The 12,172-nt window shown below is 42.7% G+C and overlaps 1 protein-coding gene across 2 annotated transcripts in view; it reads left to right on the top strand.

Annotated features, from left to right (window-relative positions):
* Positions 1-8,994, top strand: part of NDRG1 (N-myc downstream regulated 1) — a 39,917-nt gene extending 30,923 nt beyond the window's left edge. For both annotated transcript variants that reach the window (XM_032133860.1, XM_032133870.1), the window contains 8 exons: positions 215-271; positions 1,198-1,301; positions 1,694-1,750; positions 2,557-2,608; positions 3,370-3,417; positions 4,957-4,992; positions 6,356-6,407; positions 7,140-8,994. In XM_032133860.1, coding sequence (XP_031989751.1) covers positions 215-271; positions 1,198-1,301; positions 1,694-1,750; positions 2,557-2,608; positions 3,370-3,417; positions 4,957-4,992; positions 6,356-6,407; positions 7,140-7,405 — 672 coding nt within the window. In that variant the 3' untranslated portion in view covers positions 7,406-8,994. The remainder of the gene's footprint in view (positions 1-214; positions 272-1,197; positions 1,302-1,693; positions 1,751-2,556; positions 2,609-3,369; positions 3,418-4,956; positions 4,993-6,355; positions 6,408-7,139) is intronic.
* Positions 8,995-12,172: the final 3,178 nt, after the last annotated feature.

Raw genomic sequence — 12,172 nt, 5'->3', positions numbered from 1 at the left:
ATAACTGCATTAGTGAAGACATCTGATGAGAATGACTCAAATGTGAACCCCTAAAGGTGTTCTAGTTGGATGGAGGGGCAAAATATCATTTTAGGGTATTGTACATGTAGAGAGAGCAGGGAAACATCCACTGGTCTATTTATGGGTAATTGGAAGGTGTCATTTGTTCAGGGACTGTGTCAGTAGCAGATACTTAGATAATCTTGCTGTTCAGATTTCAGGTTGGACAAACGCTTTGCCAGACATGGTCATTTCACATCTATTTGGAAAGGTACAGTTCAAAAGATTCTTCTGGTGTATTCAGTCATCTGTATTTACCTCCTGGGGCTGGGAGGAGGGGAAAAGCCTTCACTTAAACAATAAAGGATGAAGTGAAACAGTGAGATAGGATTCACACTTGTGTCCCCAGCATTTTGAGGGTGTGTTCTGCCATGGGTTTGCTGTGTCCTGAGTACTCAAGTGCATCTCAGCTGTGAAAACTCTAGTAGGGGCAGCTCCCTGTCTAGGCAGCCAACACTTAAACGTGAGTATATGGTCATGTTCTGAGCTGAAAAACCCCTCAGTGTTTTTATATAATATACATGTAACTCTGTGACAGCTGGTTATTAGTGTTAATGGCGCTCTTCAGTGCAAGCCTTATGCAAAGTGCTGGACTGTTTTCTGAGGCTACTTTGCTGTGCTTGACATCGTTAGTAAATGCAATGGAAAACTTCATTCCAGCAGAACAAGGAACTAATCTATAAAGACTTTAGAACCCAACTGTTTGAAAATGTTATGATTGAAGTCCTCGAAGCTTAGTTATTTACTATTGTGAAATTGAGTTCCACGTTACATGTTTGTAAGCCTTCAGCATCTGCTTTGCCCTGGAAACATTTATTAGGCTTCTTACCCTGAATCTTCTTTTTTTGTTTAGTTTAAAACCTCACACTTGTCTGATTGTAACTATCTGCACTGTGTTTTGCAATTGTGAGACTTTAACATTACAAAATCCTGGCGTTTTAAAGAAAATTGTGGTATTGCAATCAGAAGATAATATTAATTCTGGGTGACTTCACTGGGTGCTGGAAGTGGTCCCTTCGCTCAAGGTACACACACTCCTGTTGTCCAGATATGAGTCTGATACACAACTACTGTGACATGTCTTCAGATCCTTTCAGAAAATAGCCCCTATTCTGAATGATTGTGTCTCCACTTTAGGAAGAGATTCACAGCAACCATGACCTGATCCATACTTACCGTCAGCATATTATTAATGATATGAATCAAACCAACCTTCATCTCTTTGTCAACTCTTACAACAGGTAAATACATTTACCTGATTTCTAACTGGAAACTTTTTTAAGAGGCTGTCCAGCTCTTTAGAGACACTACTTGTGTGGTGGGATTACATGTGTTCCCCCAGTATGAAGTTCTGCTTAACAGTGCCTTTAGGGATCTCAGGCGGTTTGCTTATTGGAGAAGGACCTTGTGCACTTGTGGGGTGAAAGACTGTGCACTGGGACTGAACTAAGACATTGATCCTTCGGTCTAAGTGTGGCTCTATATCAGTTATGGAGGCTACAATATATATATCAGATTAAATTAACATGTGAGTGTCTGTACTTTCTCTGAACTAGAAGAATATAGAAGTATCTATAGAATTCCAGTGTATCAAAAGCCTTTGTCCTCTCTATTTTTTTTTTTTTTTTTTCAGTCGGCGAGACCTAGAAATTGAGCGCCCTGTTCCTGGAGTAAATGTTGTCACCCTTCAGTAAGTATTTTATTTGAGAGGTTACTGCAAGTCAGGGGCTGCCGTTAGGAAGAACTCCTCTCTTCAGACTTGGCAAACATATTTAAATTGAAAGTTAAGTCGTTCCCATCACTGTGCATCCTGTCACTGTGCAAAATTTGGGCTTACAAAGTACTTGAGAAGTTGGTGTACTTAGCTTCATGCAGAAATACGTTATAGTTAATGGAAACTGTAGCTCTGAAGGTGCTTGAGCTGTGCCTATACAACCAAAAAACCCCAACTTAAAACCATTTGAAAACCAACCAACCAAAAGTATTCAGGAAGATAAAGCAGGTATGAGAATGACTGACTGACTGTCAGAACTTCTGCTAATGGCTTTTTGCCTATGCTACAACTTATGCAACATAATAGGTGTCAAGTCCTTCCTAGCTCAGCTGCTGATGGTTATGCACAGGAGACTGTTCCTCTGACAATCTGGTTGGAATTGGATGGACAGATCCAAAAGCTGGAGCTCAAGGGCCTGGAGGGTGGTAGGCATGAGACTTTGATGCTGATGCCCACATTCAATTTCTTGTAAAGCAAGGAATAAGAGCACTGTCAAGGGCTGATTTGCTGCCAGCTGGGGAAGAGATCAGGTTCTCAGGCAAGGAATGTCAGTGGATCCGCAGCTAATGCAGGATTTGATGTATGTTTAAGGTGTCCGGAATACAAACCAAATCCTTTCCACACACTTAACTGTCTCACCCTTCCAGAGACACAAAATGCAGCTCAGGGCAAGTCTGGGCTGGGTGGCAGAGATAACACCACTTGTGTGTGCTTCTTTGCAGGTGTCCTGTCCTCCTGGTGGTCGGTGACAGCTCCCCGGCAGTGGATGCTGTGGTGGGTACCTCGAGCCATCTTTGCCACCCTGCTGAGGGTGGGTGGGCGAGCCAAGGGGGCTGCATGAGGCCAGCAGAGCTCCTGCCACACAGCAGCCCTGCTGGCTACCAATCCAGCCTAGTGGCTCTCCTCTTCCAGACCGCAGGAGAGCTGCCATTAATTCCATGCTGTTTTTCCCCCTCTGCTGTGCACCATTATTTAATAGCTACCACGTTAGGAACAATCACCACAGCAGTTCCAGTGAACCACAAATATTTTCCTTTAGAGAGGAATCTGCTGCTGGTATTTTAACTTGCTGTGTGGTGCTGGAGCTGTGCCCTGGGTCACTCTGGAAGTGAAGAACTTTTTTGACCATTATAACTCGCCCCAGATGACTGGATGACTTCAAATGTTGTGCCTTAATGGGCATGCCCGGTCTGCTGGCCCGTGGCCACATGGCTGCTCACCACTTGGGACGCTACCAGATGACCCCAAATCACAAGATAAACAACACTTGTTTCCATTGAAGTCCCAGAAACAGATGAAAAGTCTCCAATTCCCAACTATGGGCTTGTACATGGAAAAAATGCAGTTAAAAATATGAGATGACCTACTTGGGTTTAAAGATATGTATTATGTATACATAGTCTTCACACAGAATCGTAAGACACTCAGTTTAGGCTGTGTTAGGCCAGAAAACAAGGTGTTAAATCTGTTTTCATGCAAGAGTTCATAATTAAAATCTTGTGTACAATGTCTTATGCTGCTATTCTTTTATATAGGTTGAATGCAACTCAAAGCTGGACCCAACAAGGACCACACTTCTGAAGGTAATAACAAAACCTGTGCTTTTTAAAGTAAACATTCCTCTCATGTAAAACCATTATATTGGTTTGCATTAGCTGAAAAAGCAGAACCAGGGTGATGTGTTGCAATACCAATAACACAGTGAGAATCCAATTCTGATGTGAAAAGAGAGCTCCTTCAGGCCGAGAGTATTTTAGTGGAATAAACAAGACTAGGGCCTTCTTGTCAGAGTTAACAGCAGGGAATTTCTCAGCTTCTCCATTTTAAAATAGTAAGGATGAGAGTTGAAATGTTCAGTATTTCACATACCCATAATGAATTTGACTAGAGCTGGCAAAGCTGATCTTGAGATATTTTGAAAGGTTTGAAAAAACTGTGACCAGAGTAGGAGTGCAAACAAGTTCATTCTGTTCCTGTGCTTGCCTCTCAGCAGAAGTGTCAGGTGAATTGACAGATAATCTATCAGCTAGTTTGGTCATCCTGCCTTTTATGAGGGTACAGTCCAGGATATCTTAATGCTATTTTCCAAAAAAAGTTGATAAAATGCACTTCCAAACAGCAGAACGTAATGCAAAGGCTGCGGCTGATATTTGGCATTCAGATTATGGGGGCAATCTTCAGCTTGTTACTGATGAAGTAATAGCATGCAAACAGTGAAACAAGTTTGGTCATGCTTTGCTGGGAACTTCTACTGCATCTCTTTATTGAACTGGCCAGTGAAAATTATAATAAAGATTTTAAATTTTTTTTTTCTCTTAACATTGAGGAGTTACACTGCTGCCCTATAATGTGGTGTGGCAGACACCCTAAAAAAGTTATTGACATTATCTCAGACCTTTTATCAGTGGCCAGCCTTTGCTCAGTCCAGGGATATGGCTGATGCCAGATCTTGCTGCAGGCCTGTTTTGCTGCTAACTAATCCTAGACAGGATTTGGGGTTTCCTGTAATTTACAACTCTACTGTTTTCAGCTTGTAGTATTCCTTGGAACAGGACTGTTTTTGTTGGGTTGACTTTGAGGGGTGGAGTGGCAGGAAAAATGAAATGCTCCAAAAATATTTCATGCACTCAAGATAGCTTTTCTCATTTGGCTTTCCCTGCTTCCCTTGGCAAGTCAGGCTGGTGCTTGCCATCCGCGATCTGAGCAAATCGTTTTTCCCTCTCACCTCGGAGCTTTAGGTGTTTGTTTTCTCTACCCTGTTTGTCATCCAGGTCAATACAGAGTCATGTTATTGTAGTTCAGAGCTGACCTTGCAACCAGGACTAATAGGCTGGTTTCTAAGAAACTGGTAATTGCTGCCCAGCAAAAACCATTTGTAGCTCCAGCAGCTGCTTTGCCTGAGCGTCAGTCAAGACACTTTGTGGTTTTCTGGGGTGCAGTCACAGCATTCATAAACATTTAACAGCTTGCTTTGATATGTTCATCCACGTGTATGTTACTCACGCAACAAAAGGAAGTGTTTTCTCTGGCAGATAGCTAAAAAGGTCATTTCAATATATCTATCTAAGCATAAGTGAGTTCCTCTGGCATTGCACTAACTGGCTGTTCTCATCCCATTTCAGATGGCTGACTGTGGCGGGCTCCCCCAAGTTTCCCAGGTAGGATTTGGCTGGCGGAAATCCTACTAATCATGTTCTGCAGCGTGTCAGACTGCAACAAATGAGTGTTTTCCTGTAGAGTACTTGCTGTTCCCAAATGTCAGCCAAAAGGATGGTTATGATTTCATGAATAATGATGTCAGTTGGTCATCTGAGCTTTCTTTTTTCCTTTAAAGAGCAATGAAGTGCAAAACTAAGATTGGGAAGGGATATTATTTTCACTAATAAAGTCTTAACCAAGTAAAGACCTGAGGTGGGAATGCAGAGGTATTATTTTATGCTTATTTACTAAGATAATGTGAATTAAGTCTTGAGCCACTAGCATTTTAACAACATTCTTACTTGGAGTATTTATAGTATACATCAGGAAAGTGGGAGACAGGAAAATAACAGTGCTGTGTTCTTGCATACACCGACTCAGCTTGACTCTGGATGAACTGGAGTTTCTAAAACACATTTAGGCATAAGTTCCAAGCTGCTAATAAAGGCTGGCAAAGTTAAAATTTACCTGCACTTTTGTGTTGCCTTACTAAAAGAGCTGACTTGTAAATCAGCTTTGGAATGTGATATAACATCTAAACAGATTTCTATGCAATATAATGTGGTGTTTGTGAACTTAAAGGAAAAGCTAAATTTGGAATTGCTTGCAGCTGAAGCCCCTGTACAGGTAGTGTATGCCCCAACAGTGGGACCTGGGAAAAGGCTTTTTTAAAGCCACATGGTAGTATGTGCATTGCTTCTGTTATAGAGAGTCCATTCTTTGCAGTGGCTCAGAGAATTATGCAAAAAATATTTTCATGTGAAATAATTGAGACTGTAATTGAAACAGGGAGTGCCTCATTGCAAGAATGTCAGTTGTAGGCAGTGGTGCTTGTGTATTCCTGGTGAGCTTTCTTGCCCTATAAACCTAACTATCAGCCTGAATAGCTGAATTTGTTCTCTGCTGATTAGGAATTACTCAATTACTGGTCTTGTATGAACTGCCTTGTACATTTTGTGAGGCCAGTTGTTTTACTTTTGTTCCCTTCAACTGAAGTGAACAGAAGTAAAGCAACTTAGTTTTTTCTACAAGTTAGTTTTGTTCACTTTTGTTGCTTCAGTAACTGCACAAGTAACTAAAGTTTGAGCCAGGTTTAGACCAGTTCTCTTCTCTGGAAATGTCAGTCTCAAATGCGTGTAATCCAATTTGTAAAATAACGGGGTGAAGACTAGGGAGGGGAATGGTGGAATTTTCTCATAAAAGTTTTCATATAGTCAGTAGAACCCAGAAAATATTTAAGATGTCCCTGTTAAGATGGAATCTATAACATTGTGATATAACCTACTGAGCACTGCTTATGATAGCTCTCTCTCTCTTTTGCAGCCTGCCAAGCTTGCTGAAGCTTTCAAATACTTTGTTCAGGGAATGGGATACAGTAAGTATTGGTTTTATGGAATGGTTGATCTTGCTACCGAAGTTAATTGGGCATCTAAGTACCCAGTGAGTCTTTGATCCCAGGTGTGTCGCCCTTTCCCTTTTGGATATGCATTTGCCAGGGGGGAAAAAAACAAATGCTGTATCTGGGCAAAGGGTTTTCAGATCAAGTGATGTTATTAGAGAGCTTTGTAAATGGCTTATACCCACAAATACCTCTTTTACTTTATCTCAGTGTTTTTAAGGTGGATATCTGTAATAGTGTCCCCTCGTGGCATCACAGGATATGGTTCATCTACTGCACACAACATTTAAAACCTCATTGGCTCAGAGATTTCTTTGAGTTGTAGCTGTTTGTTTTTCCCATATTTGCTTCTGACAGTTGCTGTTGTGTGGTTGCACTGTGAGCCTGGGTTGCCATCAAAGACTGAATATTGGAAAGTGATGGGAGGGCTGATGAGTCTCTTCAGTTTCCCTCTGGATTCTTGCAGCCACAGTAATGTTCCCTAAAGCTTCCTGAATCCTTCAGCCCTGGCCACTAATTTCGCTGTAATAATTTGGTCTCGTTAAGTACATGCCTGGAGCAGGGGAGGTACTTCTTCATGTGGAAGTACCCTGAAAAGTATCAATTCAACCCTGAAGGCTTCTCCAAGGGTGGTTAAGGTCAAGAGGAAGGCAAGGGCTTCCTTCCAAGCCTGTGAAGCAAGGTATTAATGAAAGACTCTTCTTCCAGTGCCCTCTGCTAGCATGACCAGGCTGATGAGGTCCCGCACCGCTTCTGGCTCCAGTGTAACCTCTTTGGAAGGACAGAGGAGCCGGTCTCACACTGGGGAGGGAACGAGGAGCCGGTCTCACACTGGGGAGGGAACGAGGAGCCGATCCCACACTGGGGATGGTTCCAGGAACCGCTCCCACACAGACACACGGATCGAGCTGACGCCGAACTCGGCAAGCAATGCTGAACAATCAAGCCCCAAGTCCATGGAAGTGTCCTGTTAGATGGCTGTGGGAGGTTTTAACTGGTGGCAGTGTGAAAAAGTAATGGACGCCCCCTGCGTATCACAAAAACATAACTGGTATTAAACTCTAGCTATTCTGTAGGATGAACTCTACTCACCAGGGTCTGAGAGGGACCAAAGAAAAGAAGCATCTCATTTGCTCTATCATTATTCTTGTATCTCAGACAGCTGCTGCTATTGTGCCCTCCTTCAGTGGATGCCAAATTCTAAAGGATACTTGCCAAAAGCTGATGTGGTTGTAAACACTTCAGAGTCAAACTAGAATTGCTCAATACCCTCCTTTAAAATCAAAGCTGTTACAGGCCCCTTTATCTCTTACTCTCTTGAAGTAAACTGGCACAATTTGAGATGAGTTTCAGTGGGGGAGAAAAAAAAACTTCTAAGGATGACTTTAAGAAAAGGAAATGAAACAAATGTGTTATGGCCTAATGTTGAAGCTGGAGTTGAATTCATTGTATATAGCTTGACTTCAAATGATAGAAAAATTAATGTATCGTGCATTTATAGGCCTTCTAATTCATTAGTATTCAAGCCTGTTTTCCTATGTACAATAATATACTACTAAAATAGGCAATTTTAATGTGACTTTGAGATGAACTAAATCTTTAAGGTTTTTCATTTCACATTTTTGAGATTTAGTTCCAGTCTTCCTTTCCTTCCCCCCCTCCTAGACCCTAAAACCTGCTTAGCCAAATGAGGACAGGATTTAAATTTGGTAAGCAAGGTAGGATTTCCTGTTTAGGAACTTGGGCCAAAGGGTTTACCAAACTGCAGAAGTTGGTGTAGCTGTAACAAGTTAGGGTAGCTGTATATGCCAGCTAAGCAGAAACAGCTTGATTTTTCCTTCAGAAAGCTTCTTAACTTTGCAGCTCAAGTTTTTTATGTCCAGCACAATTGTGATAAATTTGGAATTCTGTAAGCAGAGACAGATCCAGCTGTTCTTTGTCAGAAGAGATGAATAACTGTGGAATGGGCATGTAATTAGATACTGTACATTCAACTGCCACTAATTACTAGATTTGAAACTGATGAGATCTCACTGGTGCTGAAAAGCATATTCCACTAAGTAGTGGAGCATCAACACTGTATCTCTGGAATACAGTGTCTAATGACTGTGTAAATGTCATGATCTGCTGGTTCTGCATCTTTGCATTGCTTCCTGATACCTTGGGTTGCTTTCTTTGAAGCTGGTGGCTTGACATCTTTCTGCCACTCAGAATGTCACAGTTGGGTGTTCTTAAGTTTGTCCTTCCATAGCTAGTGGGACAAGATTTCCCAAGCTCCAGTGCATAGCTGCTGAATTGCGGCCCTCACACAGAAAAAAAGCTCAAATGCCGAGCAGTTAAATAGCAAATGTTAATACTTTGGGATTGCTTGTTCAGAAGAACACCGTCTAGGTTACTTTATATTGACTAACTTCAGCTCCTGTGTAGAATATCCATAACGTTTTGTGGGAAGAACAGACAGTTTCCAGAAAGAATAAAGCTATTGTGTAAAGTCTATCAAGAAAAGTTTCTTAATGAAGTATTTGTATTTATTTCAAAACAAATAAATTTGTAACTTTGCAAAGTCTGGTGTCTTCATCTTTTACCAGGAGTACAATAATCTTTTTCAGTCCAAATATATTCTTGCCATCCTTTTGTATCAATGAAATCTTTTTGGTTTTGCTCATATCTCTGTCATTCCCTACGTTTTTGCTCAGAACTTTCTCTCCTCCCCCACTTCTCACTTCAGTCTATTCTCAGAAAACACCACATACTTCAGCATTGTTGCTGGCTATTTTAGTACTAAAGGATATAGAAATATATCCTAGAAAAATATTGAGCCATGATACAGAGTACTATTTGCTGTTTGCTTTGTTTTTGTCTCCCTAGATAAAGTACTGTCTAGTGCACAGATCTGTGGTCTGACTTCCTCACTGGAGTTGGTGCAACACTCATTGCATCCTTTCTGATCCCAGTCTTATCTGTAAATCCACTGATGTGATGAGTTCCTCATGGATATCTGGAGTTATTCAGGCCTCTTGACTGAAACTGCAGATACCACTTGGAGTTTCTAAAGCTGGTTCCTTTTGGAGGTGTTAGAAGAATGTAACTTCAGGAATGTAAAGATTAACCTAGTGCCTTCCTTAACATTCCCTGGTTTCAGTGACAGGTGCCTTGATGACTTTGCTGGGTCTATTTTGGGCTGCTCCTTCCTCCTGTATTTCAAAAAATCCTGTGATAGAATGATGCAAAAGCAAATATTTGTCATGTCTGAGCCAAGGCTATGCTAGATGTGATGATTCAGCAGTCATGACTGGACTGATACCAGCAAAGGACTTGACAGCCAGTGCCAGTGAAAACAGGAGGAACCTGTGCCAGTTCATCTTACAAAAGAAGGGCAAAGTTATGTTCTTTGCTGAGCTTTTCTGGGAATGGCTAATCATTCCTTCCACAAGGACACCATGCTGTGCCTGTCAAGCCTAGGCAGTTTATTTTGGTTTAATGGGGAGGAATGTATCCAAGCCTTATTGCAGCACAAAGGGATCTGCAAGCACTTCTGAGCAGCAAGGAGTTGCTAGGACCACTATAAATGTCAGCTTTGCAACCAAAAGTGTTTATTTGGCAAAGAACACTCTGTTCCTGCACATAAAAGCTGGAGGGCAGTACAGAGGAGTGGTGTCTTCCCTTTTACAAGAAGTTATGACTCCTCTTTCCTTGCAGTCCTGGTCTCCTGGTGTCTTTTAACTTGTGCTGTAAATGAAGAGATTAAAGTGGCTTGCAGATTTATTAGAAATTTTTATAAAAACCCAGGCCTTGCAAAAGCGGACTTCTGTGTTATTGTTGGAGACAGAATTAGCCTAGATATTGTAGTGTCATTAACCTGGAAAACATGAGCTGGGGTTTCACTTTTTTCCAAGTGTGAAGGGCCATCAGGGAGGAAGGAGCTACTGTGGCATAGAGGAAATTCTAACTGGATAACAGGAGCTTTCCAGAAAATAACCAGTTTGCCCCTCACAGTGCTTTTGGGGTTATAAAAGAAAACAGAATGGGCTCCCAGGACCCATGAGGCTTCCTGATTGCATTAGTTGTATCTCAGTGCCAAATCGTCACTGCAGTGGTACTCTTCAAAACCCCTTAATACAAGGGATGTCATTGCTGAAATCCAAGTTATTTCCACCTCTGCCTGGCCCTTGGCATCTACTATATAAAAATCTGACTGATCTTCAAGATATCTTTCCCACTCCCTTTCCTTGCAGAGGGGGTGTGGGAGAGGATGTGCCAATGCCATGTCGTGGCAGCAGGACTTTTGTGCTGAAGGATGCTGCTGCTTTCCTCTTTAAGAGTCTCTATTGACTAAACAACTGGAAATTTTAACCTAGATGTGTTTTCGAGGTGTATGATTAATGTCATGTGTTGTGACTGATGGACTGAGCTGGAGTGGAAACTGTTTATAGCAAAGCTGCTTATTTTTTCTCTCCAGTGCTGGAATCCTCTCCCTGTGTGCTTTTGCATCTTGGGCAGAGGATCTGCTGCAATCCTCAGGGTCCCTGTAAGGGGGTCTGTTGCATCCATCAGTACAACACATTGAGCAGTGCTGCTTGCACTGCACATCGAGCTTGGCCCTCCCCCTTCCCACATATTGTCTGCTTTTTTTTCTTTGCACTATTTTGCACTATTTCACATTCACTGGAACAGAAAGCCTCTCCCAGTCTGTCTATATGAACAGCTGTTTTGATGTGTGGATTTAGCGTTTCCACTGAGCCAAATATAGACTTTTTGTTGGTAGCTGATCACTGCTATGCCTAATGTTTAAATAACTGACAAAAAGGATGTCAGGGTATTTTAAGAGCTCCACCCTTCCCCCTCAGCCCTTTGTAACAGACAGACACAGCCTCTCAGTGTTTCTATCTATTGCTTCATTAAGGGCTCCATTCATTTTATAAACAATGCAGCTGCTGACCAGTGTTGGGGGGAAGAAAAAGGAAAAAAAGGCTTCTGATTGCAACTGCCAAACAGTTCAATGTCTGTTCTCTGCAACTCAGTGTGGGATCATTCACTTACCCAGCACTCCTAGGGGCTGGAGGAGAGTTGTTGTTTTGATGTCATTAAAGAGGCAGCCCCACATCCCATACACCCTACATATTTTTGGCACTGGTGACTGTGGGATGTGCATCAAACACTGGATGCAGACATCACTGGACATGTCCGAAAGAGCCCAAGGGTTGGGAAAGGGGTTAGGAGGCAGCTTTTCCTTTGCAAGCAGCAGCACCACAGTGAGCTGTGACCTGCAACAGAGCTGCAAAAAGTATCCTTGGCTGACCTGCCACTCTCTGCAATTGCTTATGGCTAGAGTGGATTATGGTATTGAGGTCAAGGTCAGTGCGTGGAGGGGGTTGGGGGAGGGCAGGGTTGTTTGCTGGGCAGTAGTACTGGAGAAGGGCTGGGGCAGCTCCTGGCAGAGCCTACATGAGCCAGGGCACCCAGAGAAGAGCAAGAGATGCCACCAGCCTGGGCTCTTCATCCCTTGGCTCTGTGTGTGTGTGTACCTCTGTGTGCAGGTCCCCACGAGGCCCAGCCCCCTACAGGCAGCATGCTGGGCAGGGAGGATGGGGCTGCCGAGCTGTGGGTCTGCCCCAGCTGTTGGACCTGGCACTGGCTCAGGGAATAGCCGACCTGCTTGTAGGGTTTGGTGAGCCTGCCCCATGCAAAGGTGCCACCCAGCCCGTCACACAGCGGTGAGATGCGCACTGTCAGACCCACAC

This window comes from Corvus moneduloides, chromosome 1, assembly GCF_009650955.1.
Source record: "Corvus moneduloides isolate bCorMon1 chromosome 1, bCorMon1.pri, whole genome shotgun sequence".
Lineage (NCBI taxonomy): Eukaryota > Metazoa > Chordata > Aves > Passeriformes > Corvidae > Corvus > Corvus moneduloides.
Note: the sequence above shows the minus strand (reverse complement) of the source record. Positions and strands in the feature narration are given on the sequence as shown.